Below are 23,292 nucleotides of genomic sequence, written 5' to 3' on the forward strand. Positions count from 1 at the left end.
TGAGTTTGATCCCTGGTACCCACATGGTGGAAGGAGAGAACCCCTACAAGTTGTTCTCTGATCTACATACTTACGCCATGTTAGGCATGCATTCCTACCCATCTCCAATAAACAAAAATACTTAAGGAAAAAGGGTGCATATCACCACACCTGACATTTTTATGTAGTTCTGGGGATCAAATTTAGATCCTCATGATTGCAATGCAAGCACTTTACCAACTGAACCATTTCTGCAACTGCCAATTTTATTTTAATACATTGGTTATCTGTTTTATATATACATATATAGCTAACACATATATGTTGTATATATATATATCTAATATATTAGCTATTGGTTATAATTAAATTTATATGATTTTATTATTCCTTTCTTGATACAAATCCCTTTTGAAAATAAATGTGTTTTTCTAGAAGTACACCAAGCAAACACATTTTAGCAGCAGAAAGTAAATATAATCTTGTACCAGCCACTGCAGTATAATTGAGTGATGCTTATGACTAAAATATGACTGTGGAAGGGTGAGCCATGCTTAAAATAAAGCATGCTTAGGGATGGGTGGAGAAATTGCTTTTGTGGCAGGAAGGCTTAACTGTGGTAGAAATCACTGACCTCAAAGATATATAGTATTTTGTGGGGAGTGATAGAATAGGAGAGATTAGCTTTCACACTCTGGGAAAGTGGCAGAAGGGAAATGGCTGTCATGGATTTTGACACAATAGACTCCCTGTTTACCCATGAAAGAGTCGTGGTTGACTGAGGTCCACACCTAAAGTTTGGCTCTGACCCATTCAATAGAGGTGCACTGGTGGGGAAGGTGGTGTCTGGTACAGGGCAGAGCTGTCAGAGATTCTCGGTTGTCCCCTCAACCATCAAGCACTTTCTGTCTTTCTTTTCATTCTCCCTTGTAAGGTAGGTGGCTTTGGCTTCTCAGTTTTGAAGTGTGATGTCCATGCTGTGACTGAAATAGCCAATGGATAAGGTTCCATTGTCACCTCTGCTTAGGAGGAACTACTCTCCCTGGAGTCTCTCTCTTTTTTTTTTTCTTTTCTTTAGATTTTATTTATTTATTATGTATACATCATTCTGATGCCATGTATATCTGCACACCAAAAGAGGCCACCATAACGGAGGGTTGTGAGCCACCATGTGGTTGCTGGGAATTAAACTCAGGACCTCTGGAAGAGCAGTCAGTGCTTTTAACCTCTGAGCCATCTCTCCAGCCCCTGGAGTCTGTCTTTTACATCTCATCCAGAACCACGTCATGTGACCATGAGATTTGTCTGTTTTAGTTTCCAGCCTCTTTGGCAAAGAAACACACAAGAGAAGAGAGATAGGAAATGGGTAGTTCTCCCAGTAGCCAATCTATTAATTTCTAAGACGAGTCTTACAGAGGTTTGTAAATCATAAGTGAACAATGAGATTAAAAGTAAGCGGATACAACCATCTATAATGAGTCTGATGCCCCGCTTCTGGTGTGCAGGTAAACATGCAGACAGAACACTGTATATGTAATAAATAAAATATTTTTTTTTATAGAGTAAGGTGATACCAAGGATCTAAAATGTAGACGGGTATCTGACACATGTCTGTGACGTCTGAACTTAGGAAGATGATGAGTTTAAGGCCACCCTGAGCCACCCTGCCTCAAATCACAAAACAGCAGGCTGTGGTGGCACACCCCTGAACTGGCAACCCCAGAACTAGGGAGCAGAGGCAGGCAGATCTCTATGAGTTCAAGGTCTGCCTGTTCTACACAATGAGCTCTAAGACAGCTAGGACTACATAGAATACATAGAGAGACCCTATCTCATCCCCCTAGTGAGAGGGGCAGTGAGATGTCTCATGGATCTTGGTGACCTGAGTTCAATCCCTGGGACCCACATTGTGGGAGGGGAGAACAGACTCCTGAAAGTTACCCTCTGACCTCCACAAACACATTCCATAGCATGGACACACTTTTTTTTTTTTTTTTAAAAAGGAAGCAAATGAAATAATAGATCTCATTATTACATTTTCATATACGTATATCATATTCTCCCCCTACTACCTTCTTCTCTCTCTTCCTCTCAAAAATTTTCTTTCTACCTCTAAATAGTTTCTACTATTTCAGGTCGATATGACAATTCTGACGTTTGGATGGCCTAGTTTTTAAAATGTTGACAGAGTCTTGGCTCTGTTCCTTTTGACAAATACACATTACAAATTAAATTAGCGTTTTTGTCTTGTTTTGTTTTGTTTTGTTTTTCAAAATGGAATTACATCTGCACAGAGCCTAAAGACAGGCAATTCTATGAGATACTTCGAAAACTCAACAAAACTCATCAGTCCCTTCTTCAGTGCTTTATTCCTGGAAGGAGCTGTCTGAAACTCAGCTGTTTCTTCCTTGGCATTTCTAGATGGTTTGATTTTTTTTTTACCACTTTGTCCTCTCTTTGTTGAGGCCTTAATTTTGATCAAAGTATGGCCATTTGGGCTATAGTCTTGACCTCTGCTGTAACATTTTTGTTGTTGAGTATTCATCACTTGGAATTTCTTATATCCTTATATTCATTTTGCTTTAGTACAAGAATCATTATTGAAAAATTAAAAAGTATAGGAAAGAGAATGCAGTGAATCCCCTGGTGCCTATAGCCAGTTTCAGACACCAACACAGGGCTGTATAGTCCTCTCTCTTCCCCACTTACTCTGTGCTGTGCTGTGCATGCACTTATTTTCTATTTCGGCAATGGCTACTAAATATAAATAGCATTTTAAGCATGTTCATGTCATTTTGCAGACAACCTATGGCCATCCAATGCCAACACTCTTTCATCTTCCCTGTCCATTAAACAGTAGCTCTCAATTCCTTCTCTCCATAGTCCAGGTCAACCACCATTCTACTTTCTGTGACGTTGACTCTAGGAAGCTCATGTACTTGGAAGATTATAGTATTGACACTCTCTGACTTGTTATTTAATAGAGAGAAATGCCCATGTTGTAGTATGTGCCAGAATTTCCCTCCTTTTGAAAGCTACGTGATATTCCATTGTGTTTGATATATTTTATTTATCCATTCATAGATCCTTGGGCTCTTCTATCTTTTGACTCCTGTGAACAATATTGTTGAGAACATGAGTGTGCAAGTATCTGTGTGAGTCTGTGCCTTCTTCAGTTTCTCTGGGCATAAATTCAGAAGTGGGATCTCAGGTGTGCTGACAGCTTCACACAGCAGCCCTATCCCACTAGTGATACATATAATAGCCTGATTTTCTCCATATCTTCCACAATAATTTGCTATTTTAATTTTTAATAGCCAATAAGCCTAGAGTTGTTTTCATTATACATTTATGAAAGGCAAAAACCCCTTAAAATTAACCATCATACCTGAGACAATTAAAAATCATTTAATGGCATGCATTGGTGGTGCACACCTTTAATTCCAGCACTCAGGAAGCAGAGACCAGGCAAACCAGTTATTTACTTATTTTTTTATTGTTTGGTTTTCTGAGACAAAGCTTCTCTGCATCTTTGGAGCCTGTTCTGGAACTCGCTCTGTAGACCACGCTAACCTTGAACTCACAGAGATCTGACTGCCTCTGCTTCCCAAGTGCTTTGATTAAAGGCATGCACCACCACTGCCCGGCCAGACCAGTTATTTTTAAAAGTTTGCTTAAAGCCATGGTTTCTGTCCCTACAATCTGGGGGCTGAGGAGGAAGAATGGTCAGGCTGAAGGCAGCTTGGACTGTGTAGAAAGATGCTGTCTCTCATCACTGCCTTACCATTGTACTAGTCCCCTCTCTAGTGTTCCTACCTACCCACACGTTTCCCTTGTTTCCTATAGTTACGCCAGGTTACTTCCTCTCTATGATGTGAACATCTGCTTGACTTGTGTCTAAGGAGGTCAGAAGAGGCATTGGATCAGCTGGAACTAGAATTATGGACAACTGTGAGCTGGAGTCAATCCCAGGTCCTCTGCAAGTGCTATTAACCACCACACTGTCTCCAGCCCCTCATTCCAGATTTAATGGGATTGCTTTGAGTTTCAGACCTTGGCATGTGTCACTGTACCTGCTTTTTACTAAGTTCATCATGGTGGGGCAAGCATGTGATAAGAGTGGCTTTGTCTGTGGTTCTCTTTGCATCCACAGAATGCAGGGAGAGTTGAATGCTGGTCAAGTGGTTAGATAAGTTACTTGTCTTATTGCTGAGATAAAACAGTTGACAAAAACAACTCCATGGGGGAAGAACTTATTTTATCCCGTAGTTTAAGAAGGGATAAAGACCCTCTTAGTGGGGAATATTTTTTTTGTTTGTTTGTTTTTCGAGACAGGGTTTCTCTGTGTAGCTTTGGAGCCTATCCTGGCACTCGCTCTGGAGACCAGGCTGGCCTTGAACTCACAGAGATCCGCTTGCCTCTAACTCCGGAGTGCTGGATTAAAGGCGTGCGTCACTAATGCCCAGTAGTGGGGAATATTTAAGGGAGGAGGATGAGGCAGCTGGTTACATTGCTCAGCCTCAGCTGATTTCTCCTTTATATATGAGACCTCATCCCGTGGGATGATGTTGCCCACATCTAAGTTGGAACTTCCCTTCTCAACTAAAGATTTCTGGGAACACCCTAATAGACACACCTAGAGGTGTGCTACCATTGTGATTCTGATGAATATTAATCCTCACAAGTGGCTTCCTCATTTGTCGTCTTTCCTTCCCTCTAGGACCCCAATCAGTGAGATGGAGCCACACACATTCAGGTGTTTTCCCTTTTCAGGTAACCCTGTCCAGAACACTGCACAGACATGCCCAGAGGTGTGTCTCCTAGGTCATTTCAAATGTAGAGAGAGGTCAGAGGACAACTTGAGGGAGTCAGTTCTCTTTTTCTACCAAGCGAGCTCTGTGAATTGAACTCAGGTCATCAGGCTTGGCAGCAAGTGCCTTTATACCTGCTGAGCCATCTCAGTGACACCACATAATAATTACTTTTCTGTTGCTGTGATAAAACACCATGACCCGAGTTTACTTTGGCTTATGCTTCCAGATAGATAAGGGTTCACCATGGTGGGGAGGCGAGGAGACAAGTGGCAGGCGTGATTGCAGGAGCAGGAAGCAGAGAAATCCCATCTTCAATCCCAAACATGAAGCAGAGGGGGAACTGGAAGTGGCCTGAGGCTGTGAACTCTTGAAGTCTGCCCTAATGATTGATGTGCTTCCTCCAGTGTCTGGATCACCTCCCTAGGGAGCTGTTCAAGTACCTGAGACTATGGGAGACATTTTCATTCAAATCATTACATCCCAAGGGACTTTATCTTTGGAGGAGTCACGTTTATGTTCTTTGCTTTCCTGTACTATGATTTGAACATCTGTTGGCTTAGAGCTCAAATTTTGGCGAGTAATTCAGTTATTCCAACTTCTTTTGCTCATCAGAGTGCCCCTAGGCACCCTGCCGATGGGGAAATAAATTGCAGTTCCCACCCAGGGCCTGCTGAGCGGACTTCCACATCTCGATGTCTTTCTCACACACGTTGGAGTATGACAAATACAGATTTAGAACTTGGCTCATTGTCCACACTTGAACCTGCTCCTCCTCCCTGTCCAAGGGAGGTGAGGATACCGGCCCAGCAGTAACAGCTGTGCCAAGAACCAGCTGCACCGCAGGGCACAGTCAGACCCAAGTCCCGCTTGCCCAGGAAGATGACCACTAACAATAGGCTGCCCTTAGAACAGGACACAAGGGACATCTTCAGACATCCAGTAGGGTGAACAAGGGTGGGGACAGGAAAGGGAGGAAAGCAATTCCTGTGCTCCTACACCCTCACTTTGTCCAGGTGCCACTTCCCCGCTTTTAGCACACAGCTGTGCCCACGTGTAGCTCTGGTCGACGTTTCTCTAGGTTTATTTTGCCCCAAACTCGACTGTCACCAACCATCTAAAATTCCTTTTTGGAATGAGAAAGTTCAAGTCGTCAGGCACTGAATGTGCCTGTTTTTGTAGTCTTTGGCACTTGCCCGCTTTTATGGGGTAGCCATGGTGAAACCTGAGTCATCTGAAGACAGGGATGGTGCCAAATAGGGTGTCAGGGAAGCAGAAAACCTGGGCTCAGAAGAGCTGGGGATCAGTAACTGCTGGGGAGCCGCGCCCCTGGACACCTTCATTCTCAGCGCAGCCTTTCTCTCCCGACCCTAATTGTGTTCTGACAAACTGTTAGAAACTCAGGAGTCGAGTGAGGACTTCCCGTGGAAAAAGTGTTTAGCAATAGCTACAAGGGTACAAGCATCTTCCCCAACAGCTCAGCTGCTTCTGAGTTTCAAGTGGCATCAGCTAACTTTTTGCTTGTGCCAGAAATTTTTTTTCCCCCCAGGCCTTAAAAAAAAAAAAAACAAACAAATAAATAAAAACGAGGTTCTGGGGTCACACTCAAGACTAGGCGCCTTCCTTTTAAATTAGAGAAACCGTAACATTTTTCTAGAGGGGAAAGTATACCTCAATTTTTAACTTAAGAAAAGAGTTTTTCTCTTAAATAATTATACATATACATTAAATAACTACCAATATGTACTCACCGGTGTGGTGGTGTGTGTGTGTGTGTGTGTGTGTGTGTGTGTGTGTGTGTGTGTGTGTCTCCAGGCACGATCGCGTTTTCCATTTCCCTAAACTTCTGACTCATCGTCTGGAGGACAACGATTGATTTTTTTCCACTTCACATAGCTGCTATGAATTTGCTGCTCACAAGGATGGGCCTGTTTATTCACTCCGGGCATCGCTGGTAGAACGCTAGAGTAAACAAGCCCCTGGTTCCCAGTAGCCAAGGAAGTGGGCGCCCACTGTTCTCCCCGGGGAGCAGGGAAGGTGGGGCCAGGTTGTGGCCACCGCGTGCAGAGACCGCTTTTCTCAGCCACCGGACAGACGACGTTAGCCCGGGAGAAGCCAGAAGCGCCATTGTGATGCAGCGGGATGGGTGGAGCCATCAAGTCTCAATTTAGATCTCTCTGCTTTTAGGCGCGCCCATTTCAGCTTGCTAAATCCTGGTGCGAAGGGGGGGAAGAGGCAGGCAGGAGGTGGCCAGCCACACCCAGCAGGGCGCACACTCGGTGGGCTGCAGACCCCGCGGGCAGACGCCGAGATGCGCTGTCGGAGCCTCCTGAGCGCTGCCCACCTTCTCTGCGTGTGCGCGACCGCGCTGGCCGCCCGGGGGTAGGAGCGCGGGCCGGAGGGCGCGGGCGCAGGGGACACGGGGACGCGCGGCCTGTGGGACCCACCAGGGGGCTTTCTTTAGAGTCCTTCTGCTGCGACAGCTTGCTCAAGAACGCCCGTCCTTGCTCCAGTCCATGTTGCTCTGCCTTTTGCCTCTCATCTTGTTAGCCCTAAATAACGTGCCTCTTTTTTCCCCACTAGAGACTTTTTTTCTTTCCTAAACAGAATGTTTCTACCGTGACACTGTCAGTGTGACTGAAGTGACCGGAGAGTGACAAATCAGAGATTGCAGGAAGATGAACAAGAATTAGATAGTATAAAGTACTCCGTTTCTAAAGATTTTTTTTTCTTCAGCAAAGAAAATTACTTTTATTATTATTATTACAGGGGGCTCATTTGTAACTCAGGCTGGCCTAGGGACCCTTCTGCCTCACTGGCCCCTTGAGTGTCAGGGCATTAGAAGTCTAGGTGTGCATCACCACACCCGGCCTCTTTGGGGGTACTTAAGATGCTTACTAACTGGAGATTTCGTTGCTGGCATTTATTTTCAGAAGGTGATTTCAATCATTCCCCCCCCCTCCCCCTGGGTGGATAGGCAAGCATGAAGATTTGAGCAGGCAAGATCCTAAGTCTAGGTGTATGTGTGTGTGTGTGTGTGTTTCTTAATACTGTGGAGATGAAGTCATCTCCGAAGAGACTTGGAGACTTGCATTCTGCAGTGACTTCTGCATGCTTTCTTTTCCTCTTTGGCTCCTGTACATTTGAACTGTTTTAGAAATTATGTCTTCTGTAGCACTTCATGGCACTACTCAACAGCAGTGACACCATTTTAGTTGTAATTACTGTGGTGGAGTAGTGTGGAGACCTCACTCAGGAGCGGGGACAGTGTAGGTGTGCGGGCAGAGAGGAGGGAGGGGGGATTGATGTAGGGCTGTAAAATAAATGAATAAATTTAATAATTAAAAAAACTTTGATTTTCTTTTGTTGGTAACTCTTCAGGTCCCGCTTTCTGGTGACAGCCCCAGGGATCATCAGGCCTGGAGCAAAATTGACAGTTGGTGTGGAGCTTCTAAAACATGGCCCCTTACAGATCACTGTAAAGGCTCAGGTGTTAAAGAAGGCTTCCAACAGAACAGAAACCGTCCTAGAAGCAGAAGGAGTCTTTAAAAGAGGTAAGGTAAACTGGACAGTTTTACAGCCATAGTTGGAATATGGTAATAGAGCCATGGGTTAGGCTGCACAGCAAAGGAACACAAGTTTTCAGAGGTTTCCAGAGAGCCTGTTTGATTCTCAGACCTTTAAGTCTGAAATTGTCCCTGACAACTTCTACCAAGTGGACAAAGACCCAGGTTCCTTCTTGTGTGGCTACTTCTCATCTCATCTCCTCAGACTGCAGGGGAAGAACATCCAGTGTTTTCCACGGGGCAGGTGTTTGAGGGCCAGGCCTGGAAATGGTGCTTGCCACCACTGTGCGTGGACAGACAGACAGCAAGGAAGCTGGGAAATGCAGGCGAGAGTTTGCTCCAAGAGCCATGGACAGAGCTAAACGCTTGTCTCACGTATTGCCAAGCTTAATGGGTGCAGTTGATTTTACTAAATAAGCCAGTGGGAAGGAAAAAAGAGCAACACAATCCTGATTTGTGGAATAGTAGGCCCAGTTTTATTGAGCAAAAAAAAAAAAAAACCCATAACTTAAAAGTGATGTGAGTGTGTGGGAAGGGGAAGGTGGCCATGGGAAAAGGATTAGCTATTTATAAAAAGAACCAATGTCTTTTGTTTGGTTTCAGATTATATTGGGCCCAGGAGTGTCCTTTTTTTTTTTTTTTTCCCAGTGTTAAGGGAAAATTAAATCTAGGGTTTATTCATTAATATACAAAATATATTTTTCATTAAAATGATATGTTTTTTTCTGGATACAAAAGCACTGTGCCCAGTGAGTAAAACTTAGTAAGTGTTGTCAGTAAAGGTAATAAACTCTAATAAGCCCTGCTCTGGCATCCAAATATAAACACTGTTAACTAAAGTGTATGTATACTGGAAACAGGTGTAAGTTCTTCTATTGTTCAGTTATTTATTTAATTATTTTTAAATCCTGTGAGGGTTCATAATGCAGGGTGGATGGGATTCCACAGTAGTTCTTTCTATAAAAATGTATCCTTTACCAGTAGTATAGAAAACAAAAGACGCCATCAAATGAGATTAAAATTTATGCCTATCTGTGATTTTCTCTATAGGAGGTTGACTGGCTGTATAGGGAAATTTAAGCTGGGAATTCCGAAGAGGGTTATATGTGCTGGGGCTAGGCTGGTGTGTGTGTGTGTGTGTGTGTGTGTGTGTGTGTGTGTGAGTGTGTGTGTGAGTGTTCACATGTGTTCATGAACAACCCATGAGTCATTGCTCAGGAGCTATCCACCTTGTGTTTGAGAAACGGTCAATCACAGACCTGGAGCTCACTGATGACATTGGCTCTTAGAACTGCTATGATACTAAACAGGTCACTTAACTGTTCTGAGCATCAGATTCCTCATCAGCGCCACAGAGATAATGCAAATTAAAATCTTTTAGTATGTAGTCCTACCACACATTAGTTATACAATAGCAGCTGGTGTTAGCAGTAATAGCCCTAAAGAAGCAGGCATAGAAATCAAGGCCTTTCATACATGGGGACAGACCTGAATTTCTATTATTGGATTTATCATTTCTGAAAATGAACAAACCTTTGTTATGGTAGTAGTCAAAGAAACCTTGGAACATGTATCAAATCAAAGGAGATAATTCTTAAGCAGTTTTATCTTCATTATTTATTCATCAAGAATTTATGATTTTGATGGCTGTTTCCCTGGAATGTACAGGACCAGAAGAACATGAATGATTCTGATAAATATTTGAGCTTTGCTTGGACATTTACACACTGTTTGTTAGTATTCAGGCATCTGTACTGGCCTGCCTTTGGAGTTCTGACAGAATACACCCTCAGCTGCTGCCACCAAGAGCGCCACCTGTGCCTATTCACTGTTTCCTTTGAAAAGGTCCCTGCCCACCTCCCATCCCTCTCTCTCTCTCCCTCTCTATGTCTGTTCCTTTCTCTCTTACTCTGCCTCACTTTCCTCTCTCCTGCTGCTCCTGTCCCCGGAGGTTGGTCTCCCCACTCCCCTTTCTCCTTTTATGATCCTTTTCCCCTAATAAAAAAAACCTCATCACTTGATCTCTGCTGCATGGTGTCTTTCTCTCTGGAGCTGCTTTTTTTTTTTTTTAATTACAACACTCATTTCATTTTTTGAGACTTAATTGTATTTTATTTTGTGAATGAGTGTTTGCCTGCATGTTTTTGTGTGTACCATGTGCATGCAGTGCCTGAGGGGGCCAGAAGGGGGCATCAGATCTCCTGGAACTGGTGCTATAGCTTCTTCTGCTTCTTCTGCTTCTTCTGCTTCTTCTTTTTTGTTGTTGTTGTTTTGTTTTTTTCGAGACAGGGTTTCTCTGTGTAGCTTTTGGAGCCTATCCTAACACTCGCTCTGGAGACCAGGCTGGCCTCGAACTCACAGAGATCCACCTGCCTCTGCCTCCCAAGTGCTGGGATTAAAGGCGTGTGCCACCAACGCCCGGCTTGGAACTGGGGCTACAAACAGGTGTAAACCACCATGTGGTGCCCTGGCCAGCGGGGCTCCGGTAATTCGTGGGTCGGAGGTGGACCCAGGTCCTCTGGGAGAGCAGCCAGTTCTCTTACCTGCTGAGCTATCTCTCCAGGCCCCCGCTCTTATTTTAGAATTCTGCTCTTTCCTACACTTTAATCACTTTCTCCTCTATAACAAATAGCAACTGCACCAGGGATTTATATTATGGCTTGGCTTTGATTATTATTATTATTTTTTTTGAGGAGCATCCCCCATATGTTCAAGCTTAGACTGGAAGACCCTAGACCAGAATGGCTCTTTAAAAAGGAAAGTGGGAAAATGCTGCTCTCCCCACCCCACGCTTCTTGCTTTTGTTGATTAATCAGGCCATTGAAATCTCGCATTGCTAGAGGTACTCTCCCTCTTTGAAGGAGAGTCTTACTCTCTAGTCAGAGGCTGCCAATTGTTCTCAGAGCAGATGCTTCCTGTAACATTAGGGCTTACGGATGAAGACATTCCCACCTCCTTTTCCCCACATCCTTTGCTTTATCTGCCTTCTGCAGTTGTGACCTCATGCAGACTAAGGAGGACTTGTAGATCTGCAGGGCCTGAATCTTTATAGTATTTGTGTTTTATTTCTTCCCATTACATACATTCAAACAAGTTCAGTTTTGGTTTGATTAGTTCATCAGTTTCCTCATGGAAAGGTTTTAATAAAGTTATCATCTAGCAAAGCTGTGGAAAGAGATGCTTTTGAATGATTAGAAAAATCCCTGGGCCAGGGCTCTGTGCCACAGCACAAGAATGTATTTCTAGCTTAATTTGCTTCAGAAATAAAACCATTACTATTAACAGATTCAGATTATACAATGGGCTTATTTTTAATTTTTTGGTGGGTTTTATTTTAATTTAATTATTTTTTTAAAAGATTTTATTTATTATGTATACAACATTCTGCTTCCATGTATATCTGCACACCAGAAGAGGGCACCAGATCTCATGATAGATGGTTGTGAGCCACCATGTGGTTGCTGGGAATTGAACTCAGGTCCTCTGAAAGAGCAGTCAGTGCTCTTAACCTCTGAGCCATCTCTCCAGCCCTTAATTAAATTTTTTATGCGTGTGTTTTGAGACAGGTCACATCTATCCCAGGCTGGTCTTGAACTCATTATGTAGCTGAGGCTAGCATTGAACTTCCGATCCTCCTGCTTCTGCTTCCCAAGTGTTAGTCTTATGGGCATCTGCCAACAAGCCCTATAACAAGAACATACCTTGTGGTGGAGAGATGGCTCAGAGATTAAGAGCAGTGTTTGCTTTTCCAGCGGTCCTGAGTTCAATTCCCAGCAACCACATGCTGGCTCACGGCCATCTATAATGAGATCTGGTGCCCTCTCCTGGCATACAGACATACATGCAGGCAGAACACTCTGTATCTAATAAATAAATAAATCTTAAAACAAAACAAACAAAACTCACAAGAACAAACCTTAACACGGGTTTGTTAAGAGTAAGGTTCCCCCCCCCCCATGGAATGATTTATTTATCTGTTTGACATGTATGGGGGTGGTCCTTTAGAAAAGTGTTCCTTCTAAGCTGCATGGAGTTTTGCCTTTTCAGTACATGATCCAGTTTCTTGCTTTTATCACCCTCATCTCTGCATCGAATACAGCTGGGTTCATAATCTTACTTTCTTTCCTATGCAAGAGGCAGCTAGTTCCACAGACAAAATTGACATAACATAATGGGACTTCAGCAGGTTGTGTATGCCAGAGGACAGAAGACTGGCATTTCTAGTGTTGGGTCAAGAGTGAGTTTTCCTCTTTCCAAACTTCATTTCCTTTTCCTTTCTTCAACCTGAACAGTTTGTTTAGAGCTTACACTGTTTTTTTTTTCCAAACAAAATTTACTTCAAATAACAAACAGTAATTCATTGTCACTAGTTCCATGTAAACCTGGTTTAAGAAAAAGTCCTAAGGGGCTGGAGAGATGGCTCAGCAGTTGAGAGAACACTGGCTGCTCTTTCAGAGGAACTGGGTTCAATTTCCAGCATCCACATGGCTGCACACAACTGTCTGTAACTCCAGTTCCACAGGATTTAACACCTCCATACACTGACATACATGCAGGCAAAATACCAGTGCACATAAAATAAAAATAAATAATCTTTTAAAAAAAAGAAAAAGTCCTGAAATGGAGATGCCAACTGGAACATCTGGAAGCTATGCCTAGTCATCTCTAGTGTGTGAAGGCACTATTTATTTATCTGATCTCTTGAGACAGGGTCTTACTATGGATCCTGGGCTGTCTTGGAGCTCAATATGTACACCAGGCTGACCTTGAACTCACAGAGATCATCCTGCCTTTGTTTCCTGAGTGCTGGGATTGAAGGTGTGTGCTGCCACCTCTACACTATTTATTTATCTTTTTGTGTTGCTTGGATCTTTGCCTTCCCTTTTAATAATGGGATTTAATAGTATCCATGTCCTCTGATAACTCACTTTTTGATTTTGTGCTAAGTTCTTGGCTAATTCTCTTGGTAGAATCTGTTTAGTCTATTTTTTAAAAGATTTTATTTATTTATTTTATATACAACATTCTGCTTCCGTGTATATCTGCACACCAGAAGAGGGCACCAGATCTCATAATGGATGGTTTTGAGCCACCATGTGGTTGCTGGGAATTGAACTCAGGACCTCTGGAAGAGCAGTCGGCGCTCTTAACCTCTGAGCCATCTCTCCAGCCCATAGTCTATTTTTTAATAAGGAAAACTCTGGGGCTGGAGTGGTGGTTCAGCTGTTAAGAGCACTTGCTTCTTTTGTAGAGGTTCTGGGTTCTGTTCCCAGTACCACCCACATCAGGCAGCTCATAGTCACTTGTAATTCTAGTTCCAGGGTATCTCACACCCTCTTCTGGACTCTGTGGGCAAGTGTCTAAAGGATTTAAAATATAGAAATTGAAATATTAAAATTTCCCTTCCATATAAGGTTATTAGCTGGAAAATGAAAAAAAAAAAAATCATCCAGCCTAGTTAGGAATGGTCATTTGGTGGAGACAATGCTGTCAAATATACCTATCATCTGTGTAGATTAAGATCCTGCCCCATGGTTTTTATGAAAGTACAGTAATTAGTGTAGTGTGTAGGCGGATCCCAGGGCAGGTTTTTACAGGCAACTTGTCAAGCAGAACTCAGTCTAAACCTGTAGTTACATGAGTGTAGATTCTTCATTTGTGTATCTTTGCCATTGTGTGGGATACATATTAGGAGGGGTAGACACTGAGGGTAAAAGACCTAGACATGCTTTGGAGCCAGACTGTAAAGTTGCAGTTGCTGGCTACTCCATCGAATGATTTTTTTGACTGTGGGGCTTGAGGGCTGCAGCAGATTTTAATTTCATCATCTGATAATAATGATTTCTGACTTAGCATGATTATATACTGATTGTGAGGATTAAATAAAGATTTAAAGCACTTAGCAGGAAATAGTAGCTACTGTTCAAGAAAATAGCTGCTGTTGTTAGAGGAGAGTATCAGTAATTCACATCCAAGGTGATTATTACTGTCCTATTGAGATGACCCTGAACTTGAAACTCCATAAAAGGCATTCATATCATGGGGAAGGGAAGACATATATAGCATATTAAGTACTGCTTGCTTATAGTGCCAAGCACAGAGTGTTTAATTTTTACTACCCAATGAACTAGGCACTATTATGTTAATTTTGGAGACTGAAGCTAAGAGAGAACATTCAGTTTCCCTGACTTAAACAAGTCAGTTAATGATCAGTGAAGCCTGAACCTCAGGTTAGTTATGTCTGGGTACAGAGGCTGGAGGAATATTGTATTTCCTTCCTCTAAATCATTTTCAGATTTGCAGTAGACTAGGAATCATATGAGCCCTATTGTGGATCTAAAGAACTATCAGCTGGATTAGGTCTGGTGACACACACCTGTAAACTCAGCACTTAGAAGGCTAAAGCAGAAAGATGGAATTTGAGGCCAGTCTGGGCTACATACAGAGACTCTGTCCCAAAACAAAACAAAAACAATGACAGCAGCAATCACAAAAGAATTGTAAGATGAAATGCCTCCTTTTCTCTGAATTTAATTATGCCCACTGTAGAGTTTTGGACCTGGAAGGCAACACCAGAGTTAAGTCAACTCAATTACCTAATTTGTGGCTGAGGAGCCTCGGGGTTTCTCAGGCCCTGCCCAAAGTCAAATTGCTTGCTGCTCTCGAAAAGCTGGAAATGGGATCCTACTTCTCCAAATCTTCAGCCCAGTGTTCTTTCCACTATCTTCTAGAAAACTCTCCTCACATATTCGGAAGCTGTGTCTGGAGCTAGGATATGTTTACAAATGTCGATTCTTCTGATAATGGAAGGAAAAAAGTCTAGTGAAGCTTGAAAACCTGAGTGCTGTGCAGTGTCTTGTTCTAGTTCAGGGTGGAGTCGCTCTTGATGGACTGCTGAGAAACAGCCAGAGAGCTGGTCAGGGCATCTCAGACATCTAAATTCCATCACCGTGTTTCTCAAGGGGTGAATTGCAATGAAGTGTAGATTCACGGTCACCCTTCAGACGTGGCCAAGGTCCAGGTACCTTAGTCTTTTCTACCATCACCTCAGATGATTCTCAGCAACATTAAATGAGAACACCTATTCTAGTGTCTCCCAAATTGTACTTGCTCAAGCTCTGGGAAGCCTGGGAGTGAGAGGCAAGCCCTTGCAAGCTCGATGACTCACCTGCTCTGAGAGAAGGCCCCTCCCGAATGTCTGTGCTTGCTTTCAAGTATCCCCCAACCTTAAGCACTGGTGTTAGTTTTGAGCAGTAAAATAACTAACATGTTTTGGGGTTTGATTTGTGAATCAGTGATTGAATGAAGTTGAAAGTAAACACACTAATTCTTTAAATTTCAAGTTAAACACGCATTGCTCATCTAACACCAAGTGAGTCACCGTCTTTATGACTCACTGAAGGGCTGTAGTGGAAATAGAAAGCAGGTCCTGTAAGAATTTGGGATGGATTACTGTTGAGCCTTTATGTTCTGTTAAGCCAGCTTTGTAATGCTAAAACTTGTCATGTTCTCAAAGATGTTTCTTTTTTATTAATTTAATATCCCATGGTTGAATGAGAGGTGAGGAATAAGTGGGAGGATAACATTGGAGGATCCAGGAGAGTAATACTTGAAATTAAAAGCACAAAGATGAGTGAGGCAGGAGGATTGCCATGAGTTTGAACCCAGCCTGGTTTACAGAGTGAGACTTTGTTTCAAAAATCCAAACTCACCAGGCCGTGGTGGCCCATGCCTTTACTTCAGCACCTGGGCAGCAGAGGCAGGTGTGTATCTGTGTTTGAGGCTAGCTTGTGGCACACACCTTTAATCCCAGTACTTAGGAGGCAGGGACAGGAAGATCTCTGAGTTTGAGGCCAGCCTGGTTTACAAAGTGAGTTCGAGGAGAGCTAGGGCTGCACAGAGAAATCCTGTCTTAAAAAAAAAAGGGGGGGGGGCTGTGATGAAGGTGTGCCTTCCTAGAGGCATAAGGGGATGGGATGAGTTCATTCCCGTCATGATTGCTAGTGTGTGAGGTGGCATTCTGACTCATCGTATTTTGGTTTGGGCCAAGATAACCATCACACAAAGGTGTAGTGACAGGGCTTGAGGTGGAGGATCATGGTGGGTTCCAGTCTTGCTCTCTTTCTACTCTTTTCTTTTCATAGGGAAGTTCTTGGAATTGACTTCTTTAGATTATTACTGTGTATTGCTTGTGCAAAATGATGCATTTCATGATGGCATTTTTATACACATCTATCATATCCAATCTCCCCTCTCTTGTTCCCATCCCTCCTGGTTGGCTCCTTTCTCTGAGTCCCATTCTTTCATGTCATGTATGCAGCATCCAGGTTCCACATAGGAGGCAAAACGCATGGTACCTGTCTTTATGCATTGCCTTAGTTTGCCTGCAAGGCCCTGGCTGAAATAGTTCCAAGATCCAGTGGGGGAATAGTGGTGGGTAACTGGAGGGCAGGTCTGTGGGACTTTTGGTTTGGAGGAAATGATTCATGATTTGAAGTCTAAAAACCAGACCAAGTGGTGAAGAAATTGGCATAAGTGGAGAGGAACAGTCTAGCATACTATTGTTGAGTATCTTAAGGACTGTAAAGAAGGCATTCATTATATTCAGTATTTAAAATATTTGTTGTGTGCCAAAGTCTATGAGATTATGTTATAATGACTGTTTTAGAAATAATACCTGGATCTGTGCTGTCCTGGTGGGAGGCATTGTGGGTCAAAATGGAAGTTCCAAAGACATATTGAAACTGAACTCCTTTTATTTTATTTGCTTACTTTTTCTTTATTTATTTTACATTCCAATACCAGACTTCCCTTCCTCCTCTCCTCTCACTCTCTCCCTCTCTCCCTCCACCCCCTCCTCCATTAATCCACCCCTCCTGGTATTTGCTTAGAAAGTGTCAGGCCTCCCATGGGCTTCAGCAAAGCATGACCTATTAAGCTGCCATAAGACTAAGCACCTCCCCCGTATTCAGACTAGGCAAGGCAATCCAGCCTGAGGAATAGGTTCCCAAGAGCCAGCCAAAGCACCAGGGACAGCCCTGCTCCCATTGCCAGGAGTCCCACAAATAGACCAAGCTACACACAACTGTCACATATATGCAAGAGGGCCTAGGTTGGTCCCATGTAGGCTCCTTGGTTGTTGGTTCAGACTCTGTGAGTTCCCATGAGCCAGGCTAGCCTTTTCTGTGTGTTTTCCTCCGATGTCCCTGACTCCCCTGGCCCCTCCCTGTCCTCAGCAGGACATCTGGAACTCAGTTCAGTGTTTGGCTGTGGGTTTGCCTCTATCAATCACTGGATGAAGGCTCCCAAATGAAGGGTTGTCACCAATCCCATCATAGGAGATGGCCAGGAAACTGACCCCTCTTGAGTCACCTGACAATAGTAGTTACCGAGTGGCATTGTTGTGAGGGTTAAATGAGAATAATTTTAGTGCTGAACCATCTAAGGTGGCAGCCATTAGTTATGTGTGGTTTTTTTAATTTAAATTTTGTTTTATTATCATTATTTTTTTAGACAGTGTGTCATTGTACTTCCCTAAATAGCCTGGAACTTGCTATGTAGATCATGTTTGGCCTTGAATTCAGAGATTTATGTACTTCTGAGTATTGGGATTGGGATTAAAATCTTGTGCCACCAGGTTCAGCCTCCCATGAAGTTTTTGAATATGTGGAATGAGGCTTGTATGACTTGAGACAAGCTCTAGCTATCAAGTACACACTGGGTTTTGAATATTGGTGCCAAAAAAGCAATAAACTCATTGTTTTTTTATGTGTTTGATAATAATATTTTGAACATATTGGGTTAAATAAGATTTGTTTTTAATTTAATTTCACCCAATTCTTTATTGTTTTTTCGGGTACATTGTTTTTGAGCATTGATCACAGTACCTGACATATAGTAACATTTCAAAGACAGTTAGTTGTCTTTGCTTTGTCCATTTACCACTGGCAGATACAGAGGCTCCCACCTCCTCCTGAGCAAAAACCTGGCCTCTCTGTTGTAGGCTTTAGGGGACATTCAACCTCATTCCTTGAGAAAGGAGGGGTGGGTCTCCCCCCCAGTGCACCACAGGGGGTGACAGACTTTTCCTGCAGAGGTAAATGGAGGTTTTGCTGTAGACTTTTTTTTTTTATTTAACTTTATTTTATATTCATTGGTGTAGAGGTGTCAAATCCCCTGGAACTGGAGTTACAGGCAGTTGTGAGCTGCCATGTGGGTGCTGGGAATTGATCCCGGGTCCTCTGGAAGAGCAGCCAATGCTCTTAACCACTAAGCCATCTCTCCAGCCCCTTGCTGTAGACTTTTGTCTTTCTTTATTATGGTTGCTCAACACTACCTTATAGCTTTGAAGCACCTGGAGACAAAGGAACAACTTTAGAATCTGTATGCCGTTGACTAACAATGAAAAATTGTTCTCCCCCATCTGTTTAAAAATGAAAAGCCATTCTTAGTTCATGAACTACACAAAAAGTGTGGGCTAAGTTGGCCTGCAGATTGTGGATTGCCAGCCTTGCCATAGTACGTATTCTGTACATTTCAAAGCCAAGAACCCTGCCTGACAATTGCTTTTCCATTTGTATTGAACCTTGGTTTACTTTTAGTGGGTTTCTGCTTGACCTTATGTCACTGAGCCATATACAAGGAATGAAACATTATGTATGAAGGTCATATTTATTGAAATATTTCTAAACAAAGGGGAGGCAGGAAATAACAGAAAGCAAGAAGAGTATGAAAGAATCCAAAGGAGGGTTTAAAAGAGATAAAGAGATTGTGAAATACTTGTATTTTCTGTATTGACTCAATTAGGTGTTTTTTTGTTTTTGTTTTTGTTTTTTTTTTTGCCAAAATGACATTAAACTTTTAAAGAGAAACCCTGCATTTTATTTATTTATTTATTTATTTATTTATTTATTTATTTATTGTGGTTTTTCGAAATAGGGTTTCTCTGTGTAGCTTTGGAGCCTATCCTGGCACTTGCTCTGGAGGCCAGACTGGCCTCGAACTCACAGAGATCCGCCTGCCTCTGCCTTCCGTGTGCTGGGATTAAAGGCGTGCGCCACCAACATCCGGCGAAACCCTGCATTTTAAAGTTCTATTTTCCACATATTTGTGGCAGATAATTGTCCTCCTTTTGTAGTTCATCTGGAGATGAAATAATTTCTGCATAGAGAATATCTAGTAAACTGGTAAATAGGTAAAACTTACTAACAGTGGGGATAAAACCAAAGTTTATTTTTGCATATGACTGCATAGCAAAGAACTGCCAAAGACATTAAGCCTCAAATATTAAGTTGGGCAGATACATTGTGGAAAAATCCCGTTTTTTTCATAGAGTGTATTTCTGGACCTAGTCTTATTTCCAAATGTCTACTATTCTTTCCGGTCAACAATTCTCCTGAGCTACTTGGTGATGACAGATGTCAGGCAGCAGCTGTCTTACAGAGTGTGGCTTCAAAAGTTAAGGGAAGGTTCATTCTTGTGTGTGCTTATTACACAACTTAAAAATAGCTTGGTCTCTATTTGTAAATTAAATGGCTGGCTTTTCGGCTGTGCCAAGTGTGAAGTCAGCAAACAAGGCTTCTTTTGAGGTGCTGGCTACTGAGGGGCAGAGGCAGCAGTCTGGAAGGCTCTGAGATGGCCTCTCTCTGGTCATATGTGAAAGCCATCAGAGGTTACAGTTGTCTGGAAGAGCCTCATGTAACAGAGCACACCCTCAGCGATTGAGAGAGTTCGTGCTGCCTTTCAATAGCTGGTTCCCATGTCTGAGTGGAACCTGGCCAAAGAGAAAAAAAAAATGTTCCCAAAGGTTTGCAAATGCTCTCTCTTAACTCTCAACCTAGCAACTGCCGAGAAAGGGGCTCTTATTTCCCATTTATCCTGCTTCACTTCCCCACCACTACTTTTCATTTGGTGACCCAAGTTACTGTAGTCTTTTGAATTTCAAATCCGGTGCTAGGACTTAGTAAATGCCTAGGAAATCCCAAGATGTATTGACCTTTTAAATAGGGACTCATGAGATTGTTGTAGACACTATGTGTCTATCTACACAGTGTGTCTGGGATGATCCCCATGTCCAGCAGGAGCTAGAGGGACCGGGACATCTCTGCCTCTGTACTCTCACTGCTGACTGGCTCTGTATCTTTTCTGGTTCTGGGACTGAGTAGTCATAGGTCTGGAGTGGGACCCAGGCACGCACCTCCTTCAGCTTTGCTCTATGAGTTGACTAAAAGCTACACCCAAAACAAAACATCAAGATGAGTGCCCCTGTGAAATGAGGTTTCTAGAGAGCCTGTTTGGGATTGCCAGCATGCTTGCCCTCCACTCAACCAGTGTAAGAGATTCATTTATTGCAGATTCCCAGCTGCTTTCCTCTCTCTCCTTGCCTGGGGTCACTTGGGTAGGAATCAATCTTCTCCCCTCCCCACCTCTCGACCGTGGTTGTGGGAGGTGGCTTGTGTGTCAGACCGGGGTAGAAAGGAAGCACACTGTTCCCACCATTCCCTGGTCTGACAAACTAGCCAACCCTGAAAAATTTATCCTGAAGCAATGAAAACTAAGTACCTCTCAGGAAGGCGCAGGTTTTTTTGGGCACAGCTCTCTGCAGTTCCGCTTTTCATCCTTGATTCTGCCTTGGGACACTGTGGTGGCTGCTGTGTTATAGCACCCACACACATCCACTGCTGGAGAAAGGCTCTTTCATGTAAGCTGAAGGGCGTGTCCCAGCCTTCTGAACCTAGGGCTCTGTGCTCCTGTGGCTGCCTCCGCTCCCAGACAGGGTTTCTCTGTGTAACAGTCCTGGCTGTCCTGGAACTCTGTAGACCAGGCTGGGCTTGAACTCACAGAGATCCGCTTGCCTCTGCCTCAGTGCTGGTATAAAAGGAGTGTGCCACCACACCCTGCTTTTGTGGTCCTGTTAGCTAGAGGCCTGACTTGCCCAGGGTTGCCTCCTCCTGGGGCTGGCCTTATAGGTACCAGGATCTGCACACAGGCTGAGGAAAGCAGGGACTCCAAGATGATTGAGCTACAGTTGTAGCCAACAAATATTTTTGAAAGACAGACTTTACTTGTCACATTTCTTCTACCAGCTCAGTAACATGATAGCCTTTTAAAACACACACACACACACACACACACACACACACACACACACACACACACACACACACACGATTTTCTGTACCTCCATAATAGGTTTCTCTGCTGAGGTAGTGAGCCAGATCAAGCGAGATTGAAAAAGTAAAAGAACAAGTTTATTTGAGCACAGCAACTCCTGAGTGGGGGTGTTCTCCAGTCTGAGAAATCTGGGCTGGAAAAGCCACACACCTGAACTAAAGCAGGGAGCTTATATAGCCTGTAGGCGAGGGATGATGACATCTGCCAGAAGCTGGGTTTATGCCCAAGTATGGTCAAAAGCTGAACTCGTTAGATGAGGACTTGGGCAACTGGCAACTTCAGGGGAGGAAGCTGCAGTAGCCTCCAAGAATGAGGAACTGGACCTTTTGGGGTCTTCCTTTTGTTTGGAGATTTTCTGAGTGGGTGGGGTTTGGAGAGAGAGGAATGGGACTTTTTGGATGAGCTGGAGGTTCCAACTGGACAACACACACACACACACACAGACAGACACAGAGATACATATACATATGTGTATCTATAATTTTTGAAATTAAATATAATTATATCATTTCCTCCTTCTCTTCCCTTCCCACTTATCCTTTTGCTCTTTCTCAAATTGATGGATTTTATGTGTTTGTCTTTTAAGATTTTACTTTGCATATCCTCTCTCCAGCTATGTTCATGGTTTACTGACTCTTCTGTGAAGTTCTGTATACTAATCTGTTCCCAAATTTATGCCTGAAAGGACAACCTCCTCATTTCAAAGTGTGTAGTATAGAGAATGCCTGTTGTTAGTGTATTTCTCTTCTTCCTCTTCCTCTTCCTCTTCTTCTTCTTCTTCTTCTTCTTCTTCTTCTTCTTCTTCTTCTTCTTCTTCTTTTTGGTTTTTCGAGACAGGGTTTCTCTGTGGCTTTGGAGGCTGTCCTGGAACTAGCTCTTGTAGACCAGGCTGATCTGGAACTCACAGCGATCTGCCTGCCTCTGCCTCCCGAGTGCTGGGATTAAAGGCATGCGCCTGTTACTGTATTTCAACACTTAAAAAAAAAAAAAGTTTGTGAAGTTCTATATCTTTAAAAGGTTTTACCAGGTATAGTTGCTGATATAGCCTTTCAGTTGCATTTAAATCCAGTACAGAATATTTGTATCCCATGAGAAGCGAAAGCTTAATGAACATAGATTATTCCTGTATAAACTATGTTTATACCCAACAGTTATGAAATCACCATGTCCAAAAGACACCTGCATTTCCATGTTATTGCAGCACAACTCATATAGCTAAGAGGCGGTAACAACCTAAGTGTCAATTAACAGGTAAATGGGTAAAGAAAGATAATGTCTATTTTCACAGTGGAATACTGCGGTGATACCTTGTTTGTACTCTATCAAATAAAGCTTGCCTGGAGCTACCCACTAGTTAACCATAGAGTCCAGGCGGTGGTGGCACACACCTTTAATCCTAGCACTTGGGATCTCATGCCTTTGATCCCAGTACTTGGAAGGCACACTCATTTAATCCCAGCACTAGGGAGGAGGGAGCAGGAAGTGATATGGCAAGGCGGTGAGAGGAATATAAGGCAGGAGGAGACAGGAGCACAACGCTTTTTTCCTTCTGAGGATTTCACAAGAGTTAAGAGCTTCAGTGGCTGGCTGCTTTACTTCTCTGTTCAGCATTCACCCCCTAATATCTGACTCCAGGTTTTTATTATTAAGACCAATTAGATCCACACTACAGATTACCGTTTTTGCTCTGAGAAAAGAACCCTGCTGTTTGCAAACAAATGTGTGAATCTGAGGACATAGAATTATTTCATGACATGAGGTCT

At 43.1% G+C, this 23,292-nt stretch overlaps 1 protein-coding gene across 1 annotated transcript in view; it reads left to right on the forward strand.

Moving 5' to 3' along the window:
* The first annotated feature begins 6,689 nt into the window (after positions 1-6,689).
* Positions 6,690-23,292, forward strand: part of Cd109 (CD109 molecule) — a 95,211-nt gene continuing 78,608 nt past the window's right edge. The window contains exons 1-2 of the mRNA XM_027411077.2: positions 6,690-7,172; positions 8,172-8,344. Coding sequence (XP_027266878.1) covers positions 7,102-7,172; positions 8,172-8,344 — 244 coding nt within the window. The 5' untranslated portion in view covers positions 6,690-7,101. The remainder of the gene's footprint in view (positions 7,173-8,171; positions 8,345-23,292) is intronic.

Source organism: Cricetulus griseus, chromosome 4, assembly GCF_003668045.3.
Source record: "Cricetulus griseus strain 17A/GY chromosome 4, alternate assembly CriGri-PICRH-1.0, whole genome shotgun sequence".
In the NCBI taxonomy this organism is placed as follows: Eukaryota; Metazoa; Chordata; class Mammalia; order Rodentia; family Cricetidae; genus Cricetulus; species Cricetulus griseus.